Consider the following 18,820-nt stretch of genomic DNA (forward strand, 5'->3'; position numbering starts at 1 on the left):
AGGTCTCTTAAGAGTTTCATCATATGTAGAAAAAAATCCTACACTAGTACAGCATGCTATATCGACTGTATCAGGCATTGAGAAATGGTGACAGGTGGGCGTGGCCGGCCGGAAGCTAAACTCAGTGCAGCTTCCGTGCCCCTGTAAACAAACCCGGCGAGGAGATACATTAACTGGACAATCATCTGACTTCTTGGGAAGTATAGAGCGCAGGAGGTGGGCTGCATTAGGTAAACACTTTTTTCATTCATCTGTGGTTCCAGTTCCCTTCTAACCCAACCTGTGCTCAGCAGGCTTTTGTCCATCTGCACTCCCATTTGATTTAGCAAAACTTTATATATAAACTTCATAAATTGGGTAAGGGTAAACGTACACTAAAAATGCATAACACTCATTGAAACATTGTGTCACAAGTAATGATATTGATCTTACCTGTAATTATTTTCCTCACTTCCCAACGAGAAGACATCATACAGGGAGTAAGCTTCATTCCCATCCCAGTCCTGTAGCTGGATCTTAAGGGAGTATGATCCTTGAGATGTTAATTGGTGAACAAATTCATTGCCTAACCAGTATTCACCAGTGGGAGACCCAAAACCCTGGAAGAGAAAAGGTAATGTTATTACTGACATTTATGATGGCTGCAATTGAAATTTGAAGTCTTTCAAATTTGGATTTATAATTACTTCTAGAGAATGCCAGAAAGAACTGGATAAAGAACAGTTTACTGATATGCCTTCTACTAATTGATGGAGAACTGCTGTCCAGGTTCCATTGTACCGAAGGATTGAAACACATTGTTGTTTTGTTCTCTAATAAAAATCTACTTAAAACCAAATTATGTTGTACACCAAGCATTTCCAGACCTTCTATAATTGATTAGTATGAGCCATTTTGGAGCTCCTGATGGGTATGAGAACACTCAACTAGCCAGTGTGGATCACTAATTAAAAAACGTCTCAACCATCACATCACCATTTGGTAAGTGTTTATCTTGGCCCTATAAAATGGGTACGGGGGACATATGTGGTGTACTAAAATTCTCCTTATACTGATTTGCACAGTTTACAATGTGCTTTCACTGTTTTCATTTGAATGTGTATTTGTTCTATGTAATTTAACGATGCTGCTTTAAATGAATTTGCTTATGAAAGAAAGTCCTCAAACTTTAATCCCCTGGTGAGGTTAACACAATGAAGATCAATTTTAACCCCTTCCTTTTTTTTTGTTGTTTTTGGTCCTATCACTCAGTGATGGTCAGTGTAAAATTCAGTAGGGTGAGTGTCTGCTCACTAGCTGAGCAGACACTTCATGACTCCTCTGTGCTATGCTTGTACATGAGATGCTGTCAAAGCCGAATCATAAGGGGGGCTCCCGGGGCCCCCACCACTTTTCCCCCCCAAGGGGCCCCCACCAAATGCAGGCGAATCGCCAACAGTCTATTTGGCCCCAGGCGGCGGCCCGAATGCCTGCCGCTGTCTTTACTTTAGTCTATGGCAGAGCGAGGGAACAATAAGTTCCCTGCTCTGTCATAGACGATCGGACTTGAGGAAAGATGGCAGCGTCCTGCCGCAACATCACGGCACCGCCTGTAGCAGGGCGCCGCCATCTTTGTTTACTTCCACCCTGGCACCGCGAGGGAGGATGAAGACATCGCGCATTGGGGGAACGATGGAAGGTGAGAACAATTTTATTATTTATACCTAGGACTATATGTATAGTTATTTATTATAGAGGGCTGTATGCAGTTATAGGGGGCTGTATGCAGTCATGAGGGGCTGTATGCAGTCATGGGGGGCTGTATTTATATAGTGGTTGCTTGGGGAGCTGTAGACAGTGATTGCTGGGGGAGCTGTATTTAGTGATTGCTGGGTGCAGTATACAGTGGTTGATGGGGGAGCTGTATATAGTGATTGCTGGGGGAGCTGTATACAGTGATTGCTGGGGGCTGTATACAGTGATTGCTGGGGGAGCTGTATATAGTGATTGCTGGGGGAGTTGTATACAGTGGTTGCTGGGGGAGCTGTATATAGTGATTGCTGGGGGAGCTGTATACAGTGGTTGATGGGGGAGCTGTATACAGTGATTGCTGGGGGAGCTGTATACAGTGATTGCTGGGGGCTGTATACAGTGATTGCGGGGGGAGCTGTATACAGTGATTGCTGGGGGAGCATTATATAGTGAATGCTGGGGGAGCTGTATATAGTGATTGCTTGGGGAGCTGTATTTAGTGATTGATGGGGGAGCTGTATACAGTGATTGCTGGGTGCAGTATACAGTGGTTGCTGGGGGAGCTGTATACAGTGATTGCTGGGTGCAGTATACAGTGGTTGCTGGGGGAGCTGTATACAGTGATTGGGGGAGCTGTATACAGTGATTGCTGGGGGAGCTGTATACAGTGATTGGGGGAGCTGTACACAGTGATTGCTAGGGGAGCTGTATACAGTGATTGCTGGGGGAGCTGTATACAGTGATTGCTGGGGGAGCTGTATACAGTGATTGCTGGGGGAGCTGTATATAGTGATTGCTTGGGGAGCTGTATATAGTGATTGCTGGGGGAGCTGTATACAGTGATTGCTGGGGGAGCTGTATACAGTGATTGCTGGGGGAGCTGTATATAGCGATTGCTTGGGGAGCTGTATACAGTGATTGCTGGGTGCAGTATACAGTGATTGCTGGGGGAACTGTATATAGTGATTGCTGTTCCCTGTCTGGACTACATTTAATGGGGGCACCCACCATATTTTGCGCCCAGGGGTCCCCACCAACCTTAGTCCGGCCTTGGATGCTGTGTGCTAACAATGCGCTTAGATTATCATGGTACAGGATTTAGCAAAAATTTCTCTTAGCTTCTAAAGATTCACTAGTATCTGACACATAGAAAAAGCGAGTTGAGACAGATCAGAGTCATAAGATGGATATAAGACACAATGACACACTCAGCTCTACTGTCTCACCTAATCACTGCACACAGTCAGCACTGCTATGCTACTGTGAAGTATTGTTATATGTTTAATGAAAATGCTTTTATTTTATATGGTGAAGATTGATAGCCCTCTGCTGTGCAGTGAAAGAATGTGGGTTTTGGCTGAATTACGATGCTACCAATTCCAGGGAAAAAGACGCCTTATGTTTCTGCAATGCCTATGTGATAATTTACTAACCAATGAACCAATGAACTACTTCTTATCTTTAACTAACCAAGCCTAGGTCCTGCTCCACTAAAAGTTATGTATAATCTTTGTGATGCAAATAAAGTTTCTCACATCTGCCTAGCTTTTCATGGCATCAGTGCACAGAGATTGAGACATTATACCATACGTTGTCATGGTTTGATTTCCTCTGACACTCCCCCTCCCCTCCGATTCAGAACTCATCTTGTCTGTAGCTTGTAGAGCCAGTGTCTTGTCTGCATGCTGCCGCTGGACAGGAAGTCTGCAGCTCTCTGCCTCCTGCCCCTCCTCCTGCAGTACAAGAGAAGCTATTCATGTGAGAAGAAGAATCTTCCTGACCATAGTCATTTGTTCAGGGTCGTATCTAGGGACAACCAAAATGTAAACACCAGGACTGATAGATATAGGTTGGGATTATATCTGTAAAATGCTGTATTTTTTCATTAATAACCGTGAATTAGAGAATGTGTTATTTTGTTATCCTGAGTATATTTAAAAATTTTGACCTCGTGGGAATACCCCTTTAAGGTCCAAACTCTGCTGGATTGATCGGTAGAACCTGAGCATGTGGCATAATTGCACATGGCAGAACAGAGTTTAAAATGTGTTTCCTTGACGCTGTCCAATGATTGTAAAACAACTCAGCAACTCAGTTTGTAAAAGCCCTTCTTTTGGGTATATAAGACGAAGTTTGCTTAATAAAATTTGAGTTCTCATCCTGAGAGCAACCTGTGTTCTTGTTTAATTACTCTCGAGGTCGTTATCATCCTGAATTTGGCTCCTCTCCAATATACAATTACATGTAAGTCACTTGTATTTTATACATTTACCCTAGTATTTAAGACTGGTAATGTGAGTTGTCTTGTTCATTTGCTGTCCTATATTTGAGATTATACAAATGTTAATTTTTACAAAGTCTACTACATCAGATTTTATAATGGCAATTTGCATAAACTCCAGAATATTATAAAGTGTGATCTGCTTAACAGCAATTAATTGCAAAGTCAATATTTGCCTAGAAAATGAACTTTTTACCCCAAAACACATTTCAACTTCATTGCAGGCCTGCCTTAAAAGGAGCACCTAACATCATTTCAGTGATTGCTCCAGTAACACAGGTGTGGGTGTTGATGAGGACAGGGCTGGAGATCAATCTGTCATGATTAAGTAAGAGTCACACCACTGGACACTTTAAAAGGAGACTGGTGCTTAGCATCATTGTTTCTCTTCAGTTGACCATGGTTATCTCTAAATAAACATGTGCAGTCATCATTGCACTGCAAAAAACTGGCCCAACAGGGAGGAGAAAGCTAGAAATATTGCACCTCAGTTAACAATCTATTGCATCATCAAGGAATTCAAGGAGAGGGGCTCCATTGTTGCCAAAAAGGCTCCAGGGCACCCAAGAAGGACAAACAAGTGCCAGGGCAGTCTCGTAATAGTGTTTCAGCTTTGGGATTGGGCTACCAGCAGTGCAGTACTTGCTCAGGAACGGCAGCAGGCAGGTGTGAGTGCATCTGCACGCACTGTGAGGCGGAGACTCTTGGAGCAAGGCCTGGTGTCAAGGAGGGCAGCAAAGAAGCCACTTCTCTCCAGAAAAACATCAGGGACAGGCTGATATTCGGCAAAAGGTAGAGGGAGTGGACTGTTGAGGACTGGGGTAAAGTCATTTCTCTGATAAATCCCCTTTCCGATTGTTTGGAACATCTGGAAAACAGCTTGTTCGGAGAAGACACGGTGAGCGTTACCACCAGTCTTGTCTCATGCCGACTGTAAAGCATCCTGCAACCATATATGTGTGGGGTTGCTTCTCAGCCAAGGGAATCGGCACTCTCACAGTCTTGCCTAAAAACACATCCATGAATAAAGAATGGTACCAGAATGTCCTCCAAGAGCAACTTCTCCCAACCGCCCAAGAGCAGTTTGGTGATCAACAATGCCTTTTCCAGCATGATGGAGCACCTTGCCATAAAGCAAAGGTGATAACTAAATGGCTCAGGGAACAAAACATAGAGATTTTGGGTCCTTGGCCTACAAACTCCTCAGATCTTAATCCCATTGAGAACTTGTGGTCAATCATCAAGAGACGGGTGGACAAACAAAAACCAACAAATTATGACAAAATCAAGCATTGATTATGCAAGAATGGACTGCTATCAGTCAGGATTTGGTCCAGAAGTTGATTGAGAGCTGCCAGGGAGAATTGCAGAGGTCCTGAAGAAGAAGGGTCAACACTGCAAATATTGACTTGCTGCATTAACCCCTTAAGGACGCAGGGTTTTTCCGCTCATTTCTCACTCTCCAACTTCAAAAATCCATAACTTTTTCATTTTTACGTGTACAGACCTGTGTGAGGGCTTATTTTGTGCATAACAAATTTTACTTTCTCGTAAGGGTATTTATTTTAACATGCCGTGTACTGCGAAGCTGAAAAAAAATTCCAAATGTGGAAAAATTGAAAAAAAAAATGCACGTTCTTGTGGGCTCAGTATTTTCGACTTTGACTGTGCACTCACCTCAACTTTATTCTTTGGTTTGGTGCGATCACGGTGATACCAAATTTATATAGGTTTTATTGTGTTTTAATACATTTTCAAAAATTAAACTAATATGTACAAAAAAGAAAAAAAAAATTTTCCGAGGCGTTTTCATTGCTACCATTTTGAGGTCTGTGCGACATTTTGATAATTTTTTATTTCATTTTTTATGTGACGTAAAAAGGTGTAAAAGTCACATTTCGGACATTTGGGCGCCATTTCCTGCCTCAGAGGTCACCGCCGGCCGTAACCATTTTTATATTTTGATAGATCGGGCATTTTGGGACATGGCGATACCTAATATGTTTGTGATTTTTACTGTTTATTATGTTTTATATCAGTTCTAGGGAAAGGGGGGTGATTTGAATTTTTAATATATTATTAATTTTTTTTTCTTTTTTAAACTTTTTTTTTTTTCCCCACTATTTCTTAGACCATCTAGGGTACATTAACCCTAGATCATGTGAAAATATAATATTTGTATCATTCTCAAAACTTATGGCCAAGACTATATATATTATTTATTTATTTATTTATTTTTTTCTTTGTAACAATATTTACCTGTAATTTTATTTAAAATTTTAATAGAATACATTTCTTTGTGGCCATTTGGAGTATTTGAATTTCTGGGGAAATGTATTGTCAGCTCCCCACGACAGCTCCTGTCTTTTTCTACCACTTTACAAGATTTGTCCAAAGTGGACCAGAAAAGATTCTGAAAAATTGCAGTTCCATGTCAAAAATAAGAACCATGAATAGATTTGCTCATCTCTACTCTAGAGCAACAGCTTTAGAAATTATTAAACTTTATCTGGCAACTCAAGAAAAGAACAAAAAAAGCAATACTCCTTACATAGCCAGGGAAAATATTAAATGTATTCAGGGGCGTAAAAACAGCCATAGCAGCTGCCCAGATGCAGGGGGGCCCAAGATCGAAAGGCATAGCATAATTTATTAACGTGCTCCGAGGCCTGCTGCCTCTGTCCCTGCTAACAGGAGCATAACAAAAGCCTCATTTAGGAGACCCACACATAAATAATATATAATTTTTTACTGATGTGTCCCAGCATGTCCCACTAACAATCCTGACTGCAGGCCACATATGAGTTGGGTGGGCTGGACCGGGATGGTGACTTATCAGTTAGGAGAGATAGTGGGAGGGGCCTGGGAGCACATCATTAACAAATTATAATTCAGCTGTTTGTGCCCGCCTGTCCCATTACCTCCCCTGACTGCAGCTGACCAGCCCTGCACGCCCACCTCATATGCCCACCATCTCTTCTACATTCCCATTCTCCTGGTCAGGTCACGTTACGTGACCCTGCCACCAAGTCCCTACCCCACATTCCAGGCCTGACAGGACAACAAGAGCCATCCAGACTTTAGTGTTGGTCTTTAAATAGTTGGCTGTTTGTTACTCACACTATGCTTGATAAAAGTTTATTGGTACACTGAAACTACGCTTTTTATGGAATAAAGCTTCACCCCTTTCACCACTACAAGGAGTGCTGCCTCTTCACTGAACCAAGATAAATAGTGAATATTTATTCCACCAGTGGTAAGTGGTAAGCACTGGTGGAATAAATATTCACTCTTTATCTTGGAGTGCTGCTTCCTTCCTTGGAGTTTGTATGCTATATGTATGTATGTGCAGTATGTTTGTATATACTGTATGTCTAAGTATGTGATGTATATGTACTATGTGTATATAATGTGTATGTTCTATACAGTATTTGTGTATAATGTGTGTATAAATGTATTTTTTAAGGGGAAGGGAGCCACATTAAAAGATCTGCTATGGGGCCCAGCTTCTGCTAGTTATGACCATGAATGCATTTGGTATATCAACAATTCCATCACTTATACATTCCTTCTACTAGGTTTTCCCATTCAAGTGAAATGCTGACAAATATAAAAAAATCTATATAAAATGTTATTTCCTGACTCTAAGATTATCCTGATATTAGTCACCACACTGAATTCTAAGCTTGCTCTGTGTTCTGCTAATTTTGACACATGTGCACATATAAAAATCAGAACACAGATTGTTTTTGTCAAAAAATATTTAAACATCTCAAAACTTGCCAAACTTAAATATTTTAGTAGTTAAAATTAATGGGCAAATGTAAAAAATGTCTTAGTTTCCGGGGAAACGAGAAAAACAGAGCTATGAGCAGACACATTACTATTTGCTCTGTGAACCAGTTAATCTCTCCTGACCCCATTTATCGCAAACATGGTAAAGTGGTATGTGCAACTCTGTTCCCTAATTTATCACAGATCCAGCTGTATATTGTAAATGAAGTCTATTTTAAGGTGATTATCTAGGTAAACATTGCTGTAGTAAGATTTGTAGCACAGATCTTACATTGTGGCGATCTTACAATGTAAAAAATAGATTTATTTTTTTGCTTCCTTACATACATAGACAGATATATTTACAGCTGCCACTTCTCTGCACATAAGTATAGCTTACCATGGCAAAGAATGTCTCCCAATTCATCACACAGTGCCAAAAATGGTAAAAATAGGTAACAATAAGTAAATAAGGGCTTATTTTCTGTGTAACAAATTGCACATCATAGTGACAGTATTTAATATTCCATGCCGTGTATTGGGAAGCTGGAAAAAAATTCCAAATTTTCTTGTGGGCTTGGATTTTACATCTTTCATTGTGCTCCCCAAATGACATGTCTACTTAATTCTTTGGGTCGGTACGATTACGATGATACCACATATGTATAGGTTTTATATTGTTTTCATACATTTACAAAAATTAAAATGTCCTGTACAAAAAATTATTTTTTATTTTGCCATCTTCTGTCGCTAATAACTTTTCATACTTCGTGTACATAGCTGTGGGTGGTGTTATTTTATGCGACTTTTGATGACATTTTCAATGCTTCTATTTTTAGGACTGTACAGCCTTTTGATCACATTTTTTATAGATTTTTAAAATATTTTTCAATATGGCAAAAAAGTGCCGTGGCTGCTATTTTCCATTATATAGAGTGAAAAAAAGTTGTTCTATTTTGATAAATCAGGCATTTTTGGAGGCGACGATATCCAACTTGTTTATGATTTTTACTGTTTATTTAGATTTATATGACTTCTAGGGAAAGGGGGGGGGGATTTGAATTTTTAGGTTTTTTTAAAATAATTAAAAAAATATATATTTATATATATTTTTTTACTATTTTTCAGATGCCCTTGGGTACTTTAAGCCTAGGTTGTCTGATTGATCCTACCAAATGCTGCCATACTACAGTATGCCAGTATATGGGGATTTTCCTCCCCATTCTTTACAAAGAGACCCAAAACTGTCATGGCGACCACTCGCCACACCCCGGTGAACTCACCATGATTGCGGCGCCCCTGCGTAGCCATCTTTTTGAAGCCGCTTGCAGCTTTTCCTGGGGGCGATGGGCGTGTTAACACATACCGCATACATAACCACATACTTTACAATTTTACTCATTGTTATTGCTGTTTTCAGTCATATCATTCAGTGATGGTCATTTATAAAATTTCATAGTGTGAGCGGAGATTCTCTAAGCAGGCACTTCATGATCCCTGTGTGCTGACAATGTGCATAGATTATCAGGGGCCAAGGTTTAGCTACACTTTCATTTAGCTTCAGAAGAGTATACTAATATCTTATACACATAAAAAAGAGAGAAAAAGAGAGATGAGACATGAGATGGATATAAGACACAATGGGGCAGATTTATCAAGCTATCTGAAAGTCAGAAAATTTCTAGTTGCCCATGGCAACCAATCACAGCTCAGCTTTCATTTTACCAGTGCTCATGAATATTTTAAAGGGAAGCTGCCATGGGCAACTACAAAAATTCTGACTTAAAGAAAGCTTGATAAATATGCCCCAATAAAACACTCAACTCTGCTATCTTACCTATAAAACACAGTCCGCACTGCTATGCCTCCCCTCGGATTAAGACCTTATCTTGGCTGTAGTTTACAGAGCAGGTCCTTGTATGATGCTTGCCGGAGTAGGTGTCTGTGTAACTGTCAACGCTGCTATTTTACCTATAAAACACAGTCCGCACTGCTATGCCTCCCCTTGGATGAAGACCTTATCTTGTCTGTAGTTTGCAGAGCTGTTATATCTGAAAACAGCAGTGCATTCTGCCTTCTGCCCCTCCCCCTGCATTACAAAAGAAGCTATTCCTGAGACAGGAATCTGCTGACCATAGTCAGGAGTTTATGGTCAGTTCCAGGGAGAACCAAAGTGTAAACACCAGAAGTGATAGAGACAGGGTGAAATTATATATTTGAAATGCTGTATTTTTGTTAATAACATTGAATTAGAGAATGTGTTATTTTGTTATCCTGAGTATATTTAAGAATTTTGTTTTTGTGGGACAACCCCTTTAGCCCCTAAAGGACATGACGTATCTATATGTCACATCTCCGATGCGGGTGTTCGGAGAGTGTATGCTGCATATTGCAGCAAACACCCTTTGGTAACACCCATGATCAATGCTATCATGGTTAACACCCACTGTGGGTGTTAGTGGTGGGTATTGGGTGCAACTTTGAAACAAACACCTGGGCTAATTGGAGAGAGATCATCTCATGAGCCCTCTCCATGCTTCCAGCCCAATGATGCACTATAATAGTACAGTATAGCCATAATATTAATAGTACAACATAGTATAGCTGTGCTGTGCTATTGATCCAGCACAAAAAATTGTTTGTACAAACAGTCCCTAAGAAAAAATTCAACTTATCTGCTATATTTATGATGGTTACCGTGTTCTTGGCTCCTACCATAACCCCTACTGATTAACAGTGAAGGGAGAGAAAACTAAAAATAATATTCCAAGAAACGTTTGCAATATTTTTGGTGTATCAATTTAAATTCCATTTTTAGTACAGAAAAATATAGATAACATCAGATTTGTCTCAAAGTCGCTTGTAGTCCCATCATGATTTTTCAGAAATACAAACTGAAATTAGTGTAGTCACATATGTATCTGTAATCGCACATTTCACAGTTAGAATGTGTAATTCTTTAATAAATCCATAAAAATTTATATATTGGGTGCATGAATACCAAATTAGGAATTCAGGTAATCCAAGTGAAAACTTCAGGTGGGGGGCTAATTTTACTTACCAGAATCATCTTGGCTAACTGCCAATCGAATAATTAATTGTGCCTGTGTCTTTTAGAAATGCCGAGACACACAACAGATACTTCACAGATACCCCTTTCTATAACATAGTTGGTGCAGTGAAGTCATTTTGCTGACAGATGCACAATCACTGTTTGGTACCATATACACTCAAGTTTAAGCCGACCCAAGTATAAGCCGAGGTACCCAATTTTACCAAAAGAAACTGGGAAAACGTACTGACTCGAGTATAAGCCTAGGGTGGGAAATACAGCCACTATTTTCTAATAATATGTCCAGTAGTTTCCCTCATCAATAAAATGTCCATTAGTCTCCCCTCATCAATTAAATGTCCATTAGTCTCCCCTCATCAATTAAATGTCCAGTAGTCTCCCCTCATCAATTAAATGTCCAGTAGTCTCCCCTCATCAATTAAATGTCCAGTAGTCTCCCCTCATCCATAAAATATCCAGCAGTCTCCCCTCATCATTAAAATATCCACAGCAAATTGCCCCAATAGTGTAAAGTCCAAAGCAAATTGCCCCAAATTGCCCCGGCTGCGGCTGGGCGGGCATACGGCTGTTTGTATGTACCCTTATTGTGATGTTCAGCAGGAGGCTTAATGTGTTAGTAACGGTAATCTTTAAGACTGTGATCCCAGCTGGCCTTAGGTCATTGACCAGGTCCTCCTGTGTAGTTCTGGGGTGATTCCTGACATTTCTCAGAATTATCATTACCCCACAATGTGAAATCTTGCATGGATTGAGGTGCACGCAACCTTTTTGTGGCGCAGTTGCATTCTTCCATGCGACATAAATTAGGGGGCGTGCCAAAGGTTGGTCCAACTGATTCGGACCAGGCCCCGTATTTAACTTTAAAATTGTGTCTCACGCCCTATGTTAAAGATGCACTACAAAAAAGATGTTGAACTCTGTTAGATCTGAGCAGGGGAGCAACACATTCATGATTTCAGGCGCACAATCTTAGTGAATCGCCACATGCTCCATTGTAGATGGACAATGCACTTTCTGTGAACTCGAGCAGCATTGTGCTCCAACGGCCCATATTTATTAACGCCCCTGCAACAGTTTTCTGTCAGACTTTGCACATTCTTTGCACATTACCCAACGGGACACAAATTTTTGCACTCAAATGGGCATTGTGGTGCCCAGTCGGACCATGCACCACATTTATCATGCAAAGTCGCACGCCATATGTTAAAGGTGCACCAAAAAAAAGTGGTCCACTCTGTCAGAGCCGTGCAGAGGGCAATTCATGAAAATCATGCGCCAGAAATCATGAATCCGGCACTCCCTACACACTACACAGGCAAACTGTACATAGTGCAGTTGGCACTGTTTTTAGTAAATGTGCCCCAATGTGTTATAATGATGTATATAAAGTGCAATACAATGTGATTCTTTGGTTATCACAGCTAATGTGAGCAAAGATTGGAACAGGTTCTATGATAGCTCCTTACTTCTTTGTACTCCTTCCAGTTTCGATGGAAATCCACTGATCCATCCCGGCGATGTTGAATGATGGTCCATCCTCCTCCACTAGTATCCATATCACAGAAGGCCTGCATAGAATATAATAGAGGATTCAAATACTGGAATGTATTACTTACTGGAATAACAATATTTTACAGCACAAGTCCTGCTGAAGTGAGTTTAATGGGTGGCCCTATAATAGTGTGTGCATTGGAAGCATTACCTTTCTTTACTTAACAGGGTTCTATCTTGGCTGAATTGCTTTAAATATAGACATACAGTACAGTGATCCAAGAACAACTAAAATACATTTCCTGATGGTTAAGAGAAATGTCAATAAACAAATCATTTCATTTTAGATTTTACTAGTCCCTTTCTGTTTTCTTTTGGGGTTTTGTTGAAGTTACATCAAGGCTTTTTGTTCAGCCCAGATTGTTTTTGTATTTTATTATGAACTAGCTGTAGATCTCGGCGCTGCCATAGATAGGAAATAACTGCTCTTAGCTATAACAAAATAGAATGGGTCGACAAAAAATATTTTATTTATTTATCTCTCTCTAAATGTCTCTCTCTGACTCTCTCTGTGTCTCTCTGACTGTCACTAACAGTCTGTGTCACTGACCTTCTCTGTTACCGACCATCTCTGTCTCTGACCTTCTCTTTCAGCGACTGTCTCTGACTGTCTCTTTCAGCGACTGTCTCTGACTGTCTCTTTCAGCGACTGTCTCTGACTGTCTCTTTCAGTGACTGTCTCTGGCTGTCTCTGACATTCTCTGTCTTTGATCATCTCTTTGAGTGGCCGTCTCTGGCCATCTCTTTGAGTTACTGTCTCTGACTGTGTATTTGAGTGACTGTCTCTGACCGTCTCTTTCAATGACTGTCTATGACCGTCTCTTTCAATGACTGTCTATGACCGTCTCTTTCAATGACTGTCTCTGACCATCTCTTTCAGTGACTTTCCCTAACTGTCTCTTTAAGTGACTATCTCTGAACGTCTCTTTGAGTGTCTGTCTCTGACCGTCTCTTTCAGTGACTGTCTATGGACTCCTCTTTCAGTGACTGTCTCTGACTGTCACTTTGGGGAGATTTATTAGAACTGTCTGAGAGCCAGGGCAACCAATCCGAGCTCAAGTTTAATTTTCCCACAGCTGTCTGTAAGCTAATCTCTGATTGGTTTCCATGAGAAACTGGAACAGATTTACCTCAGACATTTATGATAAATCTCCCTCTATCTATGTATCCCTATCCATCTTACTTCACACATAAGCATCTTATATTCATTGCTTATAGTAAATAATCAAAGCTCAGAGCTCATATTAATGACCTGTGGCAGAACAGCAACCAATCATGGCTCAGCTTCTAACTGCCACAGCAGCAGACAGATTCTTGTATACGGTGCTTAATAACTATATTTTGGAAAGGGCGTGGTGAAAATTTGGGCTCAAAACCTGGTATGTGACGTTCCCTGAGAGCGAATGTGAAAAATTTGGTGATTGTCAACGCAACGCTGCAGATTCCTTTAGTGGCCATACATACATACACACCCACACATACACACACACACATACAGATATACACTCAGCTTTATATATTGGTTTAATCCTAAATAGAGATGAGCGAACACACTCATCCGGGCTGGATGCTCGCTCGAGCATTAGCGTACTCGTAACTGCTCGTTGCTCAGACGAATACTTCACCAGCTCGAACAAATGGCATCTCCCGCCGTTTTGATTTTTGGCGGCCAGAAACAGAGCCAATCACAAGCCAGGAGACTCTGCACTCCACCCAGCATGACGTGGTACCCTTACACGTCGATAGCAGTGGTTGGCTGGCGTGATCAGGTGACCCTGGAATAGACTAACCCCTACCCGCGCTGCTCGGATCATTCTCTGTCTGGATGCCGTTAGGGAGAGAGTTGCTGCAGGGATAGCGTTAGGATGTTATATTAGCTTACTGTTAGGCAGGAGTGAGTCTACAAGAACCCAACAGCCCTTGTTAGGGCTAGAATAGCGTTATATATTTATTTTTTTTTATTTGCTTGTGGCTGGGCTTGCTGGCACTAGTAGTGCAGCTAGTACCATATTGTGAGGAATTTGCAGGGAGACTTGCGAACGTTATATTTGGCTCTTAGTGACACACATATCCATCTCAAACACCTAAGTGGGACAATTTATTAGGGGTTTGATTGAATTAGGCACAGTCTGACAATTTTTTTTTTTTTCAAAACTTAAAGTGACTTAAAATCCAGTTGTTGTGTGCTGTCAGTGTAGGTTAGAAACTAAGCATACAAGAACCCAACCGGCTTTCTTAGGCCTACAATAGCGTTATATATATTTTGTTGATTTGCTTGTGGCTGGGCTTGCTGGCACTAGTAGTGCAGCTAGTACCATTTTGTGACGAATTTGCAGGGAGACTTGTGAACGTTATATTTAGCTCTTAGTGACACACATATCCATCTCAAACACCTAAGTGGGACAATTTATTAGGGGTTTGATTGAATTAGGCACAGTCTGACGATTTTTTTTTTTTCCAGTTGTTGTGTGCTGTCAGTGTAGGTTAGAAACTAGGCATACAAGAACCCAACCGGCTTTTTTAGGCCTACAATAGCGTTACATACACTCACCGGCCACTTTATTAGGTACACCATGCTAGTAACGGGTTGGACCCTCTTTTGCCTTCAGAACTGCCTCAATTCTTCGTGGCATAGATTCAACAAGGTGCTGGAAGCATTCCTCAGAGATTTTGGTCCATATTGACATGATGGCATCACACAGTTGCCGCAGATTTGTCGGCTGCACATCCTTGATGCGAATCTCCCGTTCCACCACATCCCAAAGATGCTCTATTGGATTGAGATCTGGTGACTGTGGAGGCCAATGGAGTACAGTGAACTCATTGTCATGTTCAAGAAACCAGTCTGAGATGATTCCAGCTTTATCACATGGCGCATTATCCTGCTGATTGCAACGATCCTCAATTGGTACCAAGGGGCCCAAAGAGTGCCAAGAAAATATTCCCAGCACCATGACACCACCACCACCAGCCTGAACTGTTGATACAAGGCAGGATGGATCCATGCTTTCGTGTTGTTGACGACAAATTCTGACTCTACCATCCAAATTTCGCTGCAGAAATTGAGACTCATCAGACCAGGCAATGTTTTTCCAGTCTTCTACTGTCCAATTTCGACGAGCTTGTGCAAATTGTAGCCTCAGTTTCCTGTTCTTAGCTGAAAGGAGTGGCACCCAGTGTGGTCTTCTGCTGCTGTAGCCCATCTGCCTCAAAGTTCGACATACTGTGCATTCAGAGTTGCTCTTCTGCCTACCTTGGTTGTAACGGGTGGCGATTTGAGTCACTGTTGCCTTTCTATCAGCTCGAACCAGTCTGCCCATTCTCCTCTGACCTCTGGCATCAACAAGGCATTTCCGCCCACAGAACTGCCGCTTACTGGATGTTTTTTCTTTTTCGGACCATTCTCTGTAAACCCTAGAGATGGTTGTGCGTGAAAATCCCAGTAGATCAGCAGTTTCTGAAATACTCAGACCAGCCCTTCTGGCACCAACAACCATGCCACGTTCAAAGGCACTCAAATCACCTTTCTTCCCCATACTGATGCTCGGTTTGAACTGCAGGAGATTGTCTTGACCATGTCTACTTTCCTAAATGCACTGAGTTGCCGCCATGTGATTGGCTGATTAGAAATTAAGTGTTAACGAGCAGTTGGACAGGTGTACCTAATAAAATGGCCGGTGAGTGTATATATATATATATATATATTGTTGATTTGCTTGTGGCTGGCCTTGCTGGCACAAGTAGTGCAGCTAGTACCATATTGTGACGAATTTGCAGGGAGTCTTGCGAACGTTCTGTATAGCTCCTAGTGACATACATATCCATCTTAAACACCTAAGTGGGACAATTTATTAGGGGTTTGATTGAATTTTTTAAAAACTAAAAGTCTTCAGGCACAGCACAAAATCCTGTTGTGTGCTGTCAGTGTAGGTTAGAAACTAGCCATAGCAATAGGATAGCATTGTTTTCTTAAAAAAACAAAAAAACTCAAAAAAACACAAAAAAAACACAAAAAAAAATTTACAGTTTACACTGTAAATTGAAAATGTTGAATCCGAGGGCTAGGGGTAGAGGACGAGGGTGTGGGCGTCCCACTACTGCAGGGGTCAGAGGCCGTGGTCCTGGGCGGGGTGAGACACGACCTGCTGATGAGGGAGCAGGGGAACGCCGCAGAGCTACACTCCCTAGGTTATTGTCTCAGTTACTGATGTCGTGGATTGCGGACAATGCTTCTTCCACGCAGTCCACCCATGTCACCGAAATCAGCACTCCTCCACCTCAGCCTCCTTCCCCCCAGTCTGCCCCCTCCCAGGAAAATTTGGCACTTGAACCGGCATACTCTGAGGAACTGTTTTCTGGACCCTTCCCAGAGTCACAAAACACTTGTCTGGTTGCTGGTGAGCTTTTTTCCGATGCCCAGGTTTTCCATGTGGACGAGTGCTGCTGGGCAGGGCCACTATATATCGCTGACGGCACATTGAGTTAACTTGGTGGAGGCTGGGACCGAGTCTAACCCTGGGGCTGCTCATATACTGCCGACGCAGAGGATTGAGGGGCCTACCTCGGTCCAGGTCTCTCAGGCCTACTATGCCTCCTCCTCCACCTCCTCCTCCGAATTACCATCCGTGGGCATGGCGCCATCCATCGGTAGCTCTAGGCACAGCAGCAGTGCCGTCGCTAAGCGACAGCAGGCGGTGCTCAAACTGCTGAGCCTAGGCGATAAAAGGCACACCGCCCAAGAGCTATTACAGGGCATCACGGCGCAGACTGATCTGTGGCTGGCACCGCTGAACCTGAAGCCAGGCATGGTTGTGTGTGACAACGGCCGTAAAATCTCATAGTTCAGCGGTTCCTCAAGACATACCCCAATCTGTCTGATTTGCTCACGAAGGTGCGCCGCATCTGTGCGCATTTCAGAAAGCCCAGCACAGATGCTGCAACTCTCAGGGCAGCGCCGCCTCCAACTGCCCGCTCACCGACTGTTGTGCAACGAGCCCACGAGGTGGAATTCAACATTAACCATGTTATCCAGAGTTTACCAGCAGCGCAGAGCGATTGTAGACTGCCAGATGTCAACTTCCACCAGAACTGGTAGTCAGGTCAGTCAGTTTCCTCAAGTCTACAATGAGGAGTGGACGTGGATGTCTGATATCTGTCAGGTGCTGAGTAACTTTGAGGAGTTAACACAGATGGTCAGTGGCGATGCCGCCATCATCAGCCTCACCATCCCGCTGCTTGGCCTGTTGAAAAACTCTCTGGGCAACATGAAGTCAGAAGCTTTGCGCTCGTCACAAGAGACGGGGGAAGAAGATTCTCTTGTTGATAGCCAAAGCACCCCCAGGTCTGTTTCTCAGCGCATATCGGAGGAGGTGGAGGAGGATAAGGAGGTAGAGGAGGAGAATGTTGGCGAGACAGAAGAGGGGACCATTGTTCAGTCCTTCACTGTTCAGCGTGTATGGGCAGAAGAAGAGGAGTTGGGGGAGTTGGAGGAGGAGGAAATGGAAAGTCAGGCCAGTGAGGGGAGTGAATTCTTGCGCGTTGGGACTCTGGCGCATATGGCAGATTTCATGCTAGGCTGCCTATCCCGTGACCCTCGCGTTCAAAGAATTTATTCCAGCACCGATTACTGGGTATTCACTCTCTTGGACCCACGGTACAAGCAAAATCTTTCCACTCTCATCCCTGGAGAGGAAAGGAGTGTGAGAATGCAAGAATACCAGCAGGCCCTGGTGCACAAGCTGAAATATTATTTCCCTTCTGACAGGGCTAGCGGCAGAGGGCGTACTTCTGCGGGACAAGTAGCGAGGGAGAGTAGGCGAGCAGGCAGCTCGTCCAACACTGGCAGGGGTACGCTTTACAAGGCCTTTGCCAGTTTTATGTCACCCCAGCAAGACACTGTCACCTTTCCCCAGTCTCGGCAGAGTAGGGCTGATCTTTACAGAAACATGGTGAGGGAGTACGTAGCTGACCATACCATCGTCCTAAATGATCACACAGCTCCCTACAACTACTGGGTTTCAAAGCTGGACATGTGGCATGAACTGGCGCTGTACGCCTTGGAGGTTCTTGCCTGCCCTGCCGCTAGCGTGTTGTCTGAGCAGGTTTTCAGTGCTGCTGGTGGCATATTCACCGATAAGCGTACACGCCTGTCGACTGACAGCGCTGACAGGCTGACGCTTACCAAGATGAATAAAGCCTGGATTTCTCAGGATTTCCATTCTCCACCAGGTGAAAGAAGCTCAACCTGAAGAATGTATGCACTCCTCCTCCTCATTTTCCTCCCTCTCCTCCTCTTTGTACACTAAAGCAGAGGAAACTGGCTATTTTTTGCCAGGGCCAACTGGCTCTAGGTATAGTACTCTATGTATTTAATTTTTCTGGAGGGCCACCTACCTGGTCCTCTGTTTTAA

General features: G+C 42.6%; 1 protein-coding gene across 2 annotated transcripts in view; it reads right to left on the reverse strand.

Moving 5' to 3' along the window:
* The window catches only part of LOC140118651 (angiopoietin-2-like), a 72,047-nt gene that overhangs the window by 12,072 nt on the left and 41,155 nt on the right, over nucleotides 1-18,820 (reverse strand). The window contains exons 6-7 of one of the 2 annotated variants that reach the window (XM_072136816.1): nucleotides 12,326-12,427; nucleotides 433-599 (exon numbers count right to left, since the gene is read on the reverse strand). In XM_072136816.1, the coding sequence (XP_071992917.1) occupies nucleotides 433-599; nucleotides 12,326-12,427 (269 nt within the window). The remainder of the gene's footprint in view (nucleotides 1-432; nucleotides 600-12,325; nucleotides 12,428-18,820) is intronic. The other variant, XM_072136817.1, reaches the window with a different exon arrangement.

Source organism: Engystomops pustulosus, chromosome 2 (assembly GCF_040894005.1).
Source record: "Engystomops pustulosus chromosome 2, aEngPut4.maternal, whole genome shotgun sequence".
NCBI lineage: Eukaryota > Metazoa > Chordata > Amphibia > Anura > Leptodactylidae > Engystomops > Engystomops pustulosus.